This window comes from Selaginella moellendorffii, unplaced genomic scaffold (assembly GCF_000143415.4).
Source record: "Selaginella moellendorffii unplaced genomic scaffold, v1.0 SELMOscaffold_49, whole genome shotgun sequence".
Taxonomy (NCBI): domain Eukaryota; kingdom Viridiplantae; phylum Streptophyta; class Lycopodiopsida; order Selaginellales; family Selaginellaceae; genus Selaginella; species Selaginella moellendorffii.
The window spans coordinates 1,394,143-1,411,199 of record NW_003314310.1 but is presented as its reverse complement, the minus strand read 5'-3'; the positions used below and the strand labels follow the sequence as shown (position 1 = coordinate 1,411,199).

At 38.2% G+C, this 17,057-nt stretch overlaps 1 protein-coding gene across 1 annotated transcript; it reads left to right on the top strand.

Moving 5' to 3' along the window:
• Positions 1-4,513: 4,513 nt before the first annotated feature.
• Positions 4,514-14,239, top strand: LOC9648131 (dynein regulatory complex subunit 3). The gene is made up of 11 exons (XM_024686534.1): positions 4,514-4,714; positions 4,931-4,985; positions 5,074-5,190; positions 5,240-5,406; positions 5,468-5,533; positions 5,591-5,671; positions 5,717-5,836; positions 5,882-6,025; positions 6,260-6,385; positions 6,725-6,802; positions 14,123-14,239. Exons 1-11 carry the CDS (start codon positions 4,514-4,516, stop codon positions 14,237-14,239), a joined length of 1,272 nt encoding a protein of 423 aa, XP_024542302.1.
• The last annotated feature ends 2,818 nt before the right edge of the window (positions 14,240-17,057 follow it).

Genomic DNA, 17,057 nt, shown 5'->3' with positions numbered 1-17,057 from the left:
GATGGAAGGTCAGACATCATCGACCCGTGTTTTAAAAACTACCACTGTGGATTTTGGATAGACCTTTCCCCATTAGTCGAGGACGGCATTACAGAAGCTACATTGACCTGCATTTTACAAGATTGTAGGGCTAATGGCAAGCCTTTTTTTACACAACCTGATCGAGTAGTAGATTTGAAAAAATCTGTATCCTTGGAGCAAGTAGATCCACAGGCACCAGACAAAAACTGCTGGAAAGAATCTAAATCATTTCTACAGATTCACGTCCGGACAAGCCAGCCTTTAGAACCAATTTGGTTTCCTCCACCAGAGCCTCAAATAATGCTTTGTGATGTAATTCCTCCAAGGCCAAAAAGACAGAATGTTTACAACGCTATGCAAGTGGCCATTCAGCAGTTCAACGCTTTCATTATAATTGCAGCAAAAACGATAGCAGAATGTCATGTAGAGCTCGTAAACAAAAGGAAGAAGCAAAAAAGCTGCCTCGGATGCCTTTCAAGGTGTAGTTATTTTCCTTATGATCTATACAACCTTGTTTATTACAGGGTTAAGCATATGGAAGAATTACGGAAGCATTTGTCTCAGGAGTTGCATAATCTTGGGGCGTGGCAAGAAATAAAAGAAAACATGAAATCTAGTGTTTTCAAAATAGCATCGGAAAGGTTCAAATTTAAAAGGGAAGATATCATCAGGAGTAACAAATTTGAGTTCTGTAATACTATATATGTCCAATTAATGGAAGAGATACAGCTTACCCTTGCAGAAGTATTTTCTGAGGTAATTTCACTGCATCTACTTATTTTACATTAAAGGGCTTGCATATCGCAGAAAAGAAAGATCGACAGAAACTTGCCACAAACAATTTACACACTTGAATCATTAAAGCAACTTGCAGATGAGTACGAGGTGCAGATGATTTTACTATGTTGAATGTCTTTCGTTTTATTTTATTTTCATGATTCAGGTTGAAGGAGACTTGAAATCAGCTGACAAGTTCCATCTTGACAGACTTATTGGGGAAGGAGCAAATTGTCCGCACACCTGGTTTCAATATGGATCATACTGGATGCGGGTATAGAATAGCTGTCATTAAAATCTTCCAAACCGTCATGACTGCAGTGCAAAAATAAAGACCATGGAAAGGCCGAGGAATGTTTTCGTGAGGCTATTAATCTGTACCGGGAGCATCTGCCCAGTCTTTTAGCGTTTGCTTGCCTTCTCTGGCATAGGGGTTTCTATGATCAAGCAGAAACTATAATTAGAAGTGCCATTGATCTAAATCCTGAAGAAGAGTTTGTTTTATGGGCAATCCTTGCAAGAGTAAGAACGTTTGTACAAAAGCTTACGATTTTAAATTTCATCTTGCTGCATAGATATATGATTCAAGATCGGAAAGGACTAGTTTTCTTTCTGCACGTAGAAGAGCCGAAGTTCTTTTCAATGAACTCATAGCACTTTCAGAGCATACCCCTCTTCTGAGAATGGACAGTGCTGGATTTCCATTTAGTGCAACAAGCTTTATTCTCAGAAATGCCATGTCCAACAGTCCATTTGTCCAGGCAGCTCTTTGCCTGCTGGATCTTAATTTGCCAGCTGAAGCGCACGATCTTTTGATGCTTGAAGACGAAGTGTTTACGTGCACAGTAGAGTTCAAACTTTCCCTCGCGATAGTTGCACATCAAAAAGGTGATATGGTGGAATCGGAAAAAATGTTCAAGGAAGCCCTTAATTTGGAGTATGAGGATGCAAAAACATGGTGTTTGCTAGCTCATGTGAGGTATTCTGATAATCAGTTTGAAGAATCTCTGAAGGCCTATATGAAGGTAAATTTTATATTCCAATTACTGTAGCTAAAATACTGCTTTATAAACAGACTCTTCACTTTAAGAAGGGCGAGTTGTATGAGTACGCTCACATAGAACTCGGAAACATATACATGAGGCTCGGGAATTTTGAAAAGGCAAGGCAGACATTTCTAACAGGAGCAACATTATTTCCATGCAGCAGTATGTGGCTCGGCGCTGGCGCAGCATTTTACAAGTTAGGGGATATGGTGAACGCTGAAATAGCTTTGGTAGAAGGCAACTTGTTGGATTCCCAGAATTTTAAGATATGGGCTTATCTTGCGCTTGTTTGTATCAACACGTCAAGAATGGAAGAGGCCGAATTCGCTCTGCACCAAGCATTGAAGAACATTAAAGATGCAAAGCTCCTTTATGAAGTGGGCGTTGCTTTTGCATCCAAAAAGAACTTCAGGTTACGAAATAGTACAAAGTAATTTGTAAATGTGACATTTTCATACAGGTTTGCGGAGATGGCATTAACGGAGTCTCTAAGGGAGGAAAACAATTTAAATGCAAGATTCGACCTTGGTGACGTTCTATATCAGCAAGGAAAAACCAACGAGCTCTGCTGTTAGTAGCATTTGTATCAAAGGATAAGTAGTTATGCAATGAAGTGAGCAGACAAAACACAGCACTTTAAATTTTCCTTTAGTGACCGAATTTATTCTCAGAAACAAACATGATATCTGCCATATAAGTGCGCTGTCAGTCATATAGTTCGTCTTTCTTCATGATGGAAAAAAACTCGACTTCACTAATTTCCCCATCACCATCTTTGTCAACTGCGTAGAATAACAATCAAAATGAAAAAAATTAAATTTTCCCGGGACTTACACTCGTCAATCATTGCACCCAGTTCCTCATCTGTAATATGTTCCCCAACATCTCTGGCAACTTTCCTCAAGTTCTTAAGCTGCAGAAACACTTTGGTATAACAAGACCTTAACATGAGAAACAGATCTTACTGAGATTTTTCCAGTACCATCCTCGTCAAAGCATCGAAAAGCTTTTGCAATCTCCTCGTCAGGATCTTTCTCCTTGTACTTGGCAACCACTAATGTGAACATTAATCAACAAATCTTTTAATACTCCGTCTTACTTATTTCCATGAACCCGTCAAGATCGACTTCCTCTAAGTCAATCCTTGAGTGTTCCTCTATCAGCTTTTTCACCTCAGCCTTTTTCACATCTAAATCCAAAGCTCTCATTGCAACCTGCAAGATATGCCTTAGAGGAATCCCATGGTGTCAAACGTTAATTACCTTTACCTCCCGATATGACAGCCTGCCGCTTTTTCTAGTGTCGAAAAGCTCAAACGCCATCCTTATCTCCTGCTTTTCGTCCTCACTGATGTCACTCCGCAATCTTCGTGTCACAACTGCACGTGGGACACCAGCCCCATATAAGGCAGATGATGCTGTGGTTGAGCCCGAGCCCAAAGCTGACAGTCGTGCAGCAGCTGAAAACGGTGGGATTGGTGACGAACGTGCAGACTCCACAGTGGGTGCCACTTGCCCTTGCAGAGATGCAGCAACAGGCGTGTTGACTCCGTTGTTGTTGCTTCCTGACGTTGTGGTTGCCCATCTTTTGTAAAGGTGATGGTGGTGATGATGGTGAAGGGGAGGTGGGATTCCCATCGCTTCCACTTGCTGCTGCATTTTACAAAGATAAACACAAAGAAAATAGTTTCAAATTTTTGACCTGGCGGTTAGAGGTATATACTGGATTTTAATTCTCTTCTTCTGTATTATGCCAGGAGCACCTTGTTGGTCTACTTTAGTAAGCTCGGGCTTACCTGAAGACTGGTGGCTGCAGAAAGTGACAAGAAAACTTCTTCCCAAATTCGCTGAAAGTTCTCAACAAACAGTTTTGCCACAATGTCGTACAACAAAACTATGCAAAATTAATGTCAAGGAGAAATTCCACAATACAATTTATGAGCGCTAAAGGCACGATGGTGAAGACGAATAAAGAAGGGAGAAGCTCATTCGCTGTTTAAGAATAGCAAGACTCAATGCTTCGTTCTCTATGTTTGAATGTCCATGCTAGCCCTTTTGCATGGATTCTGATCACAAGAACGAAACTGAATGCTTACAGACTGCGTTCAGCTGACAAAAATATCTCAACGTTTGAAATCCTCATGCTGGTGTTGGGGATATACACGTTTACAAGTGGAACAAAGTTAAACACCTCACATCGGAAAATGGCCGGTAATGAGCCTATAAGTCAATCACGAGACGGTAAACCAGGGATCCAACTTAGGAAAACTAGGAAATGTTTTTATGGCTAGAATCCAGTTGGCCAGAATCTTTACCGTTAGATCAAAGGTAGCATAGTTACATTCTAACCAAGACATTCTTCTCTGAAAAGAAGACAGTCCAGCAGTTTAAATAGCGCACGTTTTTTCTGTTGGAGCAGCACTTTTATTCGCTACTCTAGTGGCAATAATAGAGGGAACAAAAGAAATAAATTGATTGCGGGAGACGTCAATGCATCTTGTTCAGCATGCAAGCTTAATTAAATGTTTCTTGGAAGGCTCCATGAGACCTTGCAAACAGTTCATGAATGAATAAACGAAGTGTCATGGCCGCAGTGCTCTCCACAGTCCACGATAGCTCGATCCTTCAAGGCATATTATTGAAGGACTCCCATAGCTTATTGGCTGACCAATGCAGGGAGATTGGCCATTTGCATTGGCCTGGGATGAGGCATACTGTGTTTTATTTGATACTCAAGTCATCATCCACTGCCACCATGCTCTTGTTGCTCATGAAAACCTCATGACCACCGTCAGTGATGAGTGCATGAGTTCTAACACTGGATCATCTAGAGACTTTCTTAAAAAAAGAATTTTAGCTGGTCATAAAATGGTTGGGGTGCACTCACTTTCAAACAGGGTGTCGCACACAACGCAACCACAATTACCACTAACAGTTCCTTAGTTAGGGTTCTGCATTTGGTATGGATTAGGGAAACTTTCAGTAGAAAGCTATGGCAGTCACAGCCGTCACGACTGATATGCTGCGCTCGTGCATCAAGGCAAATTGACTGATTAAACTTCTCATCTTGAAATTTTTGTTTTTCAGGTAGAAGGAGGATCGCCTGAAAAACTAGAGGAAAGAAAGAGGACAATGCCTTTGAGTACTGTGACATGCCTAATCTTCTCCTTCAAGTGTGAGTACAACTTAATCAGGATTTCTTTTTTTTAATCTAATTGTAATTTCCTTAGGTCAGCGATCAATCAATTGGTTGCATGGACTTGGGTCTTTAACCAAACTCTATCTCGATAACAACGACATTTCTAAAATTGAAAATCTTTCTCACCTGGCAACTTTGAAACTGCTGGGTAAGAAAAAATTTCTTTAGTCTACTACTAACGTGCGTTTCTCTATTAGATTTGTCCTTCAATAAAATAAAAAGCATAGGTGGTCTTGAGACTCTAACAAACCTGGAAGATTTGTCACTATATCACAACGAAATTGAGAAAATCACAGGCCTTGACACACTACAAAAGATCACGTCTTTTTCTCTTGGCAAAAACAGAATAAGGCGTCTGGAAGACGTGCGATAAGAAACACAAACTCATGTTTCTGCTACTCTGTTAAATCTGAAAGCACTTGCAGGTAATTCCGCTTCGCCGCTTAAGAAATCTCCACGTGCTGACTCTTGATGGAAATCCTCTTGCTACGGTTAGTGTGTCTTGATAAATTCATAGTTTCTGACGCTTGTTCAGTTTTTTTATTTAGGATCCCGAATACAGGATCTATGTTATTTCCCACCTGAGAGATTTGACATATTTTGATCATAGATATGTAGACAGAGCTGCAGTAAATATTTCCCTTCCAGTGACTTGTCTTAAATTAATTCAGCAGGTGGTAGCCGCTAGGGATCAATACCAAGATGATATGACAGATTTAAAACAAAAAGAAGCTGAGGAAGATCTTCTTATTAAGGCAGCTGAAGAGCATGCAACTCGACAAGCACTTTACAAAGTATACATCACACTAATACTAGGATCTCACTTCGAAAATGTGCAGGATGCTAACCTGCTAGGATGTGACACCCTCTTCGAGAGAATGATTTCGGAAGATGTAGAGTACCCCAAACTTAGCCAAGTTCCTGGTCTCCTAGCTTCTATGGACGAGTATTTCCGTCTGGTTTCTCCTCATGTCGATTTTGACGTCCTTAAGTCAGATATAAAGAAAAATATGTTACTGCGACTGAAGAGATTATTGGAACAATTTTGGCTGAATACAAGAAAAAGCAAGTTGAAATAGAGTTCTGGCAGTTTACTACAAATGCTTTACTTGACGTCAGGGACAAAGAATCCCGAGAATACGCGAGAAAAATAAAAAAAAATAAAAAAAAGGTCTGTGTTCTTCTAGTTTTACCTGATTCAAAATGCTTGCTTGCAGATTCTTGCAGAGGTTCGTTTAAACTCCAGCACAGCAGACAAAAATCTGGCGCTTCTTAGAGAAGACAACGACAGGACTAGGGAGAAGTTGTTGGAGCTTGAAATGTTAACATTTGGTGAAGTTCATGTAAGTCCATGACGAAAATATTCTAGTATAATTCATCCTTTTCTAGGACATATGGTCGGCTTTCGACAACAACTTCACTGCAATTGTTGACACAAACAAGATTCAATTTCAAAACTAATATCCTTAAGAACTCTTCTTTTTACCATGTCTGAACCTTAACAACTGGACCACCTTCGGAACCATAAGAATGTCAGAAAACAACTGCTCTGAAACAGTAATGGCGCAGGCTTCACTTCTTATGGAACAATTTTCACTAGGGGAACTTGAAGTCGACTCAGATGAAGGTCGCATGGTAACTGTTGTAATTTCGCTTTCTTTTTCTCATCCCATCTGTTTCAGTTGCTCCGTGACAAAGATATGATACTCAATGCGATTCAAGCTTCTCACGATGCCAGAACACTGAAGATAGACTCACTAGTAATATCAGCTCCTCAATGTTTAACCTAGTTGTGCTTTAACAGGAAGACCAGAGATTGCGTGGGGAAGAGGAAATGCAAAAAGCAATGAACAAAAGATTTAGACAAGAAGAAAATAAGAGAAATCGGGAAAGGATTGAAGAGATTGACTTTCTTCATCAGACTACAATTGATGAAATTACCGATCTTCTTGGAAACCTTGAAGTGGGGAATGTTTGGTATGTATTGATCATTCTTCTTCCTTTAAACTATTCCTGTGGCAGATTGGAGCACGGTGAAGCTATGATATTTATAAAGGGTAGATCTGATGAGTTGAGCTTTAAAAACCCAGTTCCAGGTCTACATTTGAATTAATGTTTTAGATTTAAACACTAACCGTGTAGTAGCAAACATGCTTCCTTTATTTGGAACCCAGTTATTACTTAAAATTTTTGTTTTGGTTCTTTCAATCACCTTGGAGGACATTGTCTGCATAGCATGCTATTTATTAAGTTCTAAAAAGTGTTATATTGTTACTTTTGGAGAGAAATTATGCGAGAGCATGTTGCTCCAATGCTCTGGAGATGATCTAAGTTTAAAGCTAATTTTTCTAGCCAGCTTAACCTCTAGTTCAATGATTGTAGCAATACCAAGCTATCTACCGAATCTTGAGACAAATATTTTATTTGTTGTGTAGAAGAAAAGAGCTTTCTGTAGACTGTCCGAGTGATTTCCTGGGCAGTGTTATGCACCAGGAAGTAAACAACAGAAGAGGCCCTAGACTAGCACTAAACCTTGTCCCAAGGATGAGCTGGATTGGTGATCAATACCCTTTCTGGGGACTTGCTCAAATCTCTGGCCTATCATCCTCAGTTGTAGACCATTGGGCCCTTTGCTCTGAGATACACCTTTTAAATAGCTGATATAAAATATTGGATGAATTTTCACCCCACTAACAACTCTAATTGATTAGTGATCTTACTATGCTCCACCATATCATATGAACCAACATATCTATGAGAAATTTTGTCACTTTCTTAAGGCACTAGTAGTTAATGGCCAAGAGAAGATAACCATGGCAAGGTAAAAGAAATAGACAGAGGATGGATGAAAGCTTTGTGGATCATAGAGCTTTCAATGATCATGCTTGAACTGCTTTACAATATGGCACTTGCACCTCATACACTCAGATGAGTCTCTCCTCTAGAGAGATTTCACTGTTAAATTCATTAAATTCTGACTGCCTAAGAATTGCAGTGAGTCCTCAATCTTCTGAAAATCTCTTTGTTTCTTCTTTTCAGTTTCTTTACTGTGAGTTAATTTTGAGACTCAAACCAAAACCCAATTTTCTAAACACTTCGATATTTGTTAGTGAGGGTGGCCTCTTAAGAACAAATACTTGTTGTTGCCTTTCCCCCAGTGTTAAATCACTCCAGGCACTGTTAGTTTTGCTAGAGGCAGTGCTAACATGTTTTAGCTGATCTTTTAGATGGGAATTGTCCTTCAAATATCTTGAATTATGCTCAGATTCCTAGGTTTTGCACTTCTTCTGAGGAAGATGAGAGCATAACCATTATGTGGACCAATGAGTGGGCAAATTTACATTTCTTGTTATGATTAAAAGTGTCATTTTATCTTACAATACCAGATGTTATGCAACAAGCTCTTTTCTGGACATGTAATGACAAGGACCAAGCTCAATATCATGGGTGTTCCTAACACTAGCAAGTGCAAGCCAATATATGAATTCTCATACTGGCTCAACAAGAAACACATAGGAGTTTCTACTTTATGTTTATCCATCATAGGTACATATATGATAATGTAAAACACAAATCCCTAAGCCCCAAAGTGGGGCTGAAAGAGTGCATATGGTAGTGGCAAAAGTAGAAGTCCAATGAGTGTAATACATTTAGACTAAAAGCTCTGACTTGGTAAGTTGAGAGTGGGAGTGAACTCCTAATAAAGTGAGCATGAAGTAATCAATAAGTGAGTCTTTAAAAAGGGATGTGACTTTGGGTATCGAAAGATACTTGTCAACTAATCCTTACGGATACTCTTTCCTTACTGCCATGACGGTAGGAGGTTGATACAATTGGATCCCTTTGGTAGCCCTTCTTGTGCTAGTGGAGTTAACTGGGCATTTTGAGTGTACTTAGACCGAACAAGCATAAGGACGGAATTCCTACGTGCTATTAACTAAGCATACTTAGCCTGGTAAGGAGTTCCCATCTCATTATGTCTTGTAATGGTTAATGACAAGAACCATCGCCTATTGAGACTAGTCCCTCAATACCACTAGATGATAATTTACCATGTTTGCCAAACACCCTCGCTATCATGCCTTTTGTGTTAGTCTCATTTCGGTCCCAAATGCTAATTATGGAAAGTGTCTAGATTTGCTCATTTGGCATATTTACGGATTGTAAAGATTGTCCTAAACACAATGGTGTTTGTCCCGTGTCCAAATTTGCAATCTAGGGATATTCCATATTTAGTAAGTTTCGAGTTTGTCTCAGAGACTAACTTCTGGTACTAACGGAGGCTTGGGGTGAAAGTGTTCCTCATGGGGGGGATATTGGGGGTTCCAAATGTATAGTAGGGATAGTGGTTGGAATGCATGTCCGACCACGTAAGACATTAGTTTGGCTCCCGCTGGGCTATGTCGCTCCTTGTTTTGTGTTCGGCTTGGGTTTAAGCCCAAGCTCCACACTGCTTTAGTCGGTGGGGTGCCCTCCTCCTCACATTAGGCCAACCAGTATGCTAAAATTGTGCTAGACATTGTTTGACACCATTTTGTGTGTAGGTGCTGAATATGGGGAGCTAGTGCTTGTGGGATTGTACCAGACCCTCATTTCGTAGTGCAACGGGCTTGGAGTTCGACTCCAAATTTAGGTGTGCTACAGATACAAAAGGGACTAACACATGGCAAGTGTTGTGACACATGGACTGAATCCAAGGAGTTTGACATGGAGTCCAATAGAGAGTCCAAGATGGAGAGTCTAAGAAGGAGTCTAAGACCAGGTTTAAGACCAGAACCAAGACTGAGATTAGGTCCGAGACTAAGTTTGAGTCCGAGTCCAAGGGTGAAAGCCCAAAGTGATCATCTTCCAAACCCAAGGGGATTTGGTGAGTCCCTATGGAATACTAAGATGGAGAACTTTAGTGGAACTAATTTGGCTAGGAAAGGCTAGTGTGACTAAAGAAGGCTACACATTGTACCATGTGGTGGGTGATGATATAACCATTGAGGAGTCCAAGGTTAGATTGCATACAAATGAACAACTAAGGTAACTTGGTGAAGTGTTCAAGAGTTGGCTCTAGCTCCCGCAATAGATCAGATGGTCAATGCTCTCAATCCAACTGTGGGTTGCACTACCTACTTAGATAACTTTGCATGGCTCATTGAAACCTCACTTTAACCACATAGTTGGGGCACTCTAGTGGTGGGAGGTGTGGGGAGTACCCATGAGGTTAGGTTATGGTGTTTCAAAATGTCATCCTAAAGTCCTAGATTATAGAAAAAAAGAGGAGTGGTCTTCTTACTTGGTGACCAAGGGTATGATTATATGGTGATGAATCCTTAGAGGTTAGTAGGGCTTAGTAGATGGGCTTTTAGGTATTAGACTAATGGTGGTATTGGCTAGCACTGGTATGGATGGAGAGGGACTTGGTGGGGATTGAAAAAAGGATATTGAGGGATAATGCTCCCTATGTCTTAAGGCATTTTAAGGATCCTAAGATGTGGTCATGGAATAACCACTCATGGATGGATGGCCCAGTCTTGGAGAGATGAAATTGTATTGCAGGTGATCTTCAACTACCAATAGGACAAGGGTGAATAGATATAGTTTTAGTATAATAAGTTGAGATGTTGGTGGTACCTTTACCTTCCTTAGCCACAGTTGCCTTTCTTGGCCAAACTGGTTTCATTGGAATCTTGCCCCTACTATCCTTTTGGAGCTCACTAAACCCCCTAGGGTTTAGGAGACGGTTGCTTTGGGCTTTCACCCTTGGACTCGGACTTGGACTTGGTCTCGGTCTCAGTTTTGTTCTCGGTCTTAGTCTTAGTCTCTGTCTTGGTCTTAGTCCCCATTTCAAACTCCTTCGTAGACTCCATCTTGGATTCCTTCTCAAACTCTTTAAATTCCATCTTGGACTTCTTAGATTCCTTCTCAGACTTCATCTTAGACTCCATCTCGTACTCTTTCTCAAACTCCATCTGACGCCCACGCATGGTATCCATCATGCCATGCATCTCGTCTTGCATCTCTTGCTGATCTTAGATTCCTTCTCAAACTCCATCTTAGACTCCTTCTCAACACTTCCATGTGTCACGACATGTTAGGCACCAGGTCAGGATAATAGGATAAGGAAAGGGCCCTGCAATCAAGTGATCACCCCTTTAGCTAGTTGGCTTAGGGTGTAAGGGATAGGATCCTAACAATGGTATGTTATGATCCGGCGCAAAAAGACAAAGATCTAGTTGCCCTAGATTATGCTACGCCACCTCTTGAGGTTCCTCACCACCCAACCACCCCCGAGCTACCTCAAAAGCTCCACTGCGCTGCCGCTCCACTGTGAGCCCTAGGGTAGGTTAAGTTCCTTACCCTAACATGCCTTAATATACCCTTGAGCCTCCCTTTGACCGACGTTGACCACATAGTCAAAGCTGGTGCCTAACACGACACTTACCATGTGTCACCTCTTCTTGTGTCCCTTTTTAGACACTCATTCATCAATCATTTCATACTCATTCTCGAACACTTTATTCAGAGTTCCACTCTCGTTAAAGCTTTTGGTCTCAATGTGTTATGTGCACTGGACTTTTGTTTCAACCACTAATGTTGAAATTGTTGGCAAAGTAAGTAAGTAATTAATTGATTGAATTGAATTGAATTGATTGAATTTTTCAGCAAAGTAAGTAATTATATAATTGATTTTCAAAAGAGATGCTTACAACATTATCATATTTTAGTAATACTTAATAAAAAATACAAAATACAAATATTGATAATGTAGATAATATTATATGTGCAGAAATACTTAATCCCAATGAAGATTCAGAGTTATATGAGTTGGTGAAAAAAAAATGACATATGAGCCTTGTAGACCTGGATTTATAGATAATCCTTGTTATAGAAATGATGCTAACTATCCTAAAAATCTTTAGAAAGAAAATCAAAGTATTGGTGGTCAATTTCCACAGTATAGATGACTAGAGCATGGATATTTATATACAGATATTGACCAAGAAAATAAATAATAAATTGTTGTGCTATATAAAAATATCTTCATCATAAATATCCAACTCATGTGAATAATAGTGAAAAGAATTTTATATATATGAGAGAGGCATGACTGTGCCTTAATAAATCTTTGAAAAGATAATGACATAAGTAATGAAAAAATATTAAACTCAGATGAAATTACTGCCTTTTGAAATTGCCATCTGAGTTTATGTAGAGAATATTTAGGTATGATTTACCTAGAAAACCTCATAGAATTGAAATATTAGAAATATATCTCCCAAATTTACAAAGTGTCTATTTTAATGAAGGTGAAGAAGAAATAGTACTAGAAAAGGGTAAACAGATGAAGCTAACTAAGTGGTTAAATTGAATAAAAGAGATGTGGATGCTAGAAAGTATACATTTATAAAAATTCCAGGAACTTATGCTTTGGACAAAAAGGCAATAAAATAAAAAAATATTGGTAGAATATATACAGTTCCCCTCAAGATAACGAGTGATGTATTATTATTATATAAAAGAGGTACACAGAGTTTTAATGATCTAAAAGTTTTAAATGGTAATACATATGAAACATGCAAGTTTGTGGTACATGATATGGGGTTATTGCAAGATGACGATGAATGGGATAGATGTCTTGAGGAAGTTATTACATTTCAAATTCTAATTAGAATACGCTATTTATTTGATATTATGTTGATCTCATAAATCCATATATATTATGGAACAAATATAAGAAAGATGTGTGGGGATTTTATTCATTGTTATTATTCTGAAGAAGAAGTATATAACCATGCTATACTTTTTGGGAATTATCAGAAAATTTTGAATAACATAATAGAACTTTGAGCGATTTTGAGCTGCCAAAACCAATAATAACTATAACAACTATTTATAAGAATGATACTGAAGTTATACCTGAACATCATATTATTGAAAAGAATATAAGTTTTCTTAAAAAAGAAAAATATGATAGTTTTGAAGCAATAATTACATCATTGAATAATATTGACAAAAATAAATTATTTTATATTGGTGGAGTTGGTGGCACTGGAGAATAAATTTTATTTAATACAACTATAATGCATCTGAAAATATTGGAAAAAACTATAACAATAATATGGATTGAAATAGCAAGGAAAATTTTAATTGGTAGACATACAATTCACTATTATTGAAACAAGTACATATAACTTATATGGAAATTCTAAAGCAGGAGAAAATGTTAGAAATGTAGATATAATTATATGGGATGGAAAAAGGAAGGTATCAATTTATGCTTTTGAAGTAGTGGAAAAGGTGATATGTGTCATAATAAATTCAGAAAAATATTTTGGAGGAATTATAGTTGTGGCTGGTGGGGATTTTTTTCAAACTTTACCTGTTATTAAAGGAGGAAGTAGATCACAGATAATTTAAAATTGCATGAGAACTAGCACTTTGTGGAAGAATTTTAAAAATTATATTTTAAACATAAATATGTGTATAAATGAAAATGAAAAAGAATGGATTAAATGGCTTATAAAAGTTAGGTTATATGAGTCAAAAGAAAATGCAATTAAATTATCTTTAAAATGTACATCTAGGGAAGATACGATTGATGTTGTGTTTAGTAAAAATATATCAGCAAACAATAGTTTTACACAGAGTGAAGAATGAAGAATCATTATAAATAAATGAACAAGTAGTGTCATGCAGAATGGGTAAATTGTTATCCTACAAAAATATTGATAATTTTGAACCAGACATTGTAGATTTTCCTATTTGATTTCTCAACTCAATAACACCATCTGATATACCTGCACATATTTTAAGTATTAAGGTTAAATATGTTGTTATGTTAATGCATAATCTATCACAATAAGGAGGAGTTGTTGAACTTTCTGGGCTGCCGGATCTAGCCAATCACAGCCGTCCGATGGGGGGGGGGGGGTAACTGTAAAAGGGTTATTTCTTTAACCACGTGTTAGCGAATAATCGTGCTGATGTTTGCTCCCAGCCAATGGGAGGCGGCCAAGCTGTGTGGGGCGAGAGAGGAAGGCGCTGCAACATGTGGCACATGCAAATGTGTTGACTGTCTGGGCATCTAGATCGCTCAAGCAGCAGCAGCAGCCCAAGCCCGCGAGGAAGATCTGGCGACTGGAGCAGGATTGATCATCCTCCTGGCGGTGGAGCGAGGTGTCACAGCATCCGGACATGCCGCTTGACTGGAATGCGGTGTTCATCTGCTGGATGTCATGCTGCAAAGTGTTGACTGTGAAGATTGGCCCGGAGGCACTAGATGTGCTATCTCTAGATATAAACATCTATTTATTATTGTTATTTACTTATATTTTTTTAAAATGATACAATTTCATACTTTTTCAACATTTACTAAAAGCATTTGATCATATCAGATCATCTTTGATATTAGAAAATGATCTTATATCAAATGGTCGTCTATTAATGATATTTTGATATATGATTTTCTATATCTAGAATTTAATATTGAAATCACAACTTTCTATATTTCTACTGGATTAATTTTTAACCTAAACATTTTTCTAAATGAAATCTTGCTCCCTAGTAACAACCTTAGATCTAGCAATATTATACTGTCGACCATTTAATCAAGAATTTCCTAGGTTGTGACAATAAGCTTACATGCACAAATTACTAAATTATTTATATGTTATTCATAATTCTTAACCAAATTAAGTTCTTGCTTCATTAGTCAAATACATGCTCAACCAAATGTTCCAATTTCATTGTGTTTTTATCATATTTATCTTGTTTCTTTTCAGTTATTATAATTGCATATTATTTCATATATTCATAAAAAAGCTGAAGTATTACACTTGGAGATAAAAAATAATAAATGTCTGTTGATTTTTCACTTTTCCAAAAACAGTATTAAGCATATTGTTTGTGTGACTTGTTCATACTGTTATTTGATTAATTTAAATTGCATATAATCATTGCAAGAACTTTTCATTATGAATAATTCCATCCTTATATTTAAATTTAAATTTTTTATGCTATATATATATATATAATATTTCTATGAATTATTATTATATATAATTATATTTTGAATATAAGACATGTGATTACTGTGCATTCAAGAAAACACTCATGGCCTACCAACATAAGCAAGAAGTCGCAATGTTATTGAAAATATAGATCTTAACCTCTGATTTTACTAAGTTTTTTATGATTAATCATAGAAACAATAGAGATTCTTCTGAAAGAAAAGAGAAAATGCAAGAAAAAGAGCATTAGAATCACATTGCATGGTGTGATCCGCACCTTGGAAGGCTACAAAGACTGTCAAAAGATCTTGATATAGTCTCCAAAGCTATGAACTTACAACACACTCATCCAAGGATAGGAGGGCCTGTCCAAATAAACATTAGAGCGTTTCTACATTTAAATGGATAGAGTTGGCTATGCAAATAATGTGCTTTGCTATCATCATGGCCTGCTTGAGGAGTGAACCAAGATGTTGGCACTGGGCCATTGGCTTGACTCCATGTGCTTTAAGCAAATGGCACTCCATGTGTGACAAACAATAGGGAAAAGGAAATTAGTGAGCTTTGTGAGAAACCTTTACTAAAGCATACCTATTTGTGCTCATGTGTCATTATCTTTTAGTGTGTTCCATCTCTAGAGTTTTAACACTAACAAGAAATGTGATTGGGAGCTGTGGTACTGATGATCTTGAGCATCCCTTATCTCCATCTTCTTCAGAAGCTACTCCAGCAGAGTCCCCCAAATAATGGTCAGCAAAGGAGAAACTGATCAACCAAGGATGGCATAACGATCTTGAAGAAGAATCAATTCCCTCTCCAGCACTCTCCAACTTTTCTGCATACTCCATCCAAGATCACATAGTTTAGCTTGAAATGCAAAATCAATGTCACTCTTGGAACGCTTTTGTTTTTGATACATGAAGTAAAATGGATCCGTTGCAGCCCTTAAAGAAATAACACACCAAAGGAAGCTTCCTGCTCTAGAGCAAATGAACATCCTCAAGAACCTGGAAATGTCCCAGAAAAGGTGGTAGATCTGCAACATGCAGATCAATGTGGTACCTACAAAATAGATAGCAATAAAAAGATAAGGACTTTACTGGAAAGAGTGTTTGCTCCAAAAAAAAATACCTATGAAGACCGGATTCAACATGTGAATAACTTTCCACAATTTCTTATGATTAAGCTATCAAATCCCATGGTTGATAAGAGCTGTCCAAGTGATGGCATGAAAATGCTACAACCTTTGTCTCAATCCATAGTCCAAAGTTAGGACTTATGGAATTGTAGTGTAGCTCTTGTGTTCCTCAGCCAGAAGCTTCTCTGGAGCTGCGATGGGATACAGCCAATTCGTCCCATGTTGGATTTGCCATCACCGATCGAGGCTGTACACTGTCTGTACAGTGAGCAAAAGGCAAATGTGGAAAAGGTGTTTGCCACTATCTTTCTCTTCTGATTTGCTGCAAACATACCAAAATTTCTCTTCACCAAGTACAAGGTACAACTTGTTAGTATTTTCTTGTCTCAGCTATCAAGTTCCTCTCAAAAAACTTATAAAGCATGCTATTAGAGCTTTCTTGACATGCTCGACCATCAAGATGAAGCTCCCTTCTTTAATTAAAAACAAATTCGTGGATAACATAAACAAGCCAAGGTACAACCCCGTCCAAAGTATTGAACATTGCTCCAATCCTCATGCTTGTTCTTGTTATACATAGAATATATGAAGAAGGCCTTCTTACCAAGCAGTGCTTACCCTCGCCAAACCGAGCTTTCAAAATCTTCTAGTTTCTGGCCAACAGCTTCAAGTAATTCTTGAGCAGTCAAAGTCCATCAAAAATCATTTAGTTGCCCTAGACTATGCTATGCCACCTCTTGGGTTCCTCACCACCCAACCACCCCCGAGCTACCTCAAAAGCTTCATTGCGCCACCGCTCCACTGTGAGCCCTAGGGTAGGGTTGAGTATTTTCCCTTAACATGCCTTAATATACCCTTGAGCCTCCCTTTGACCGA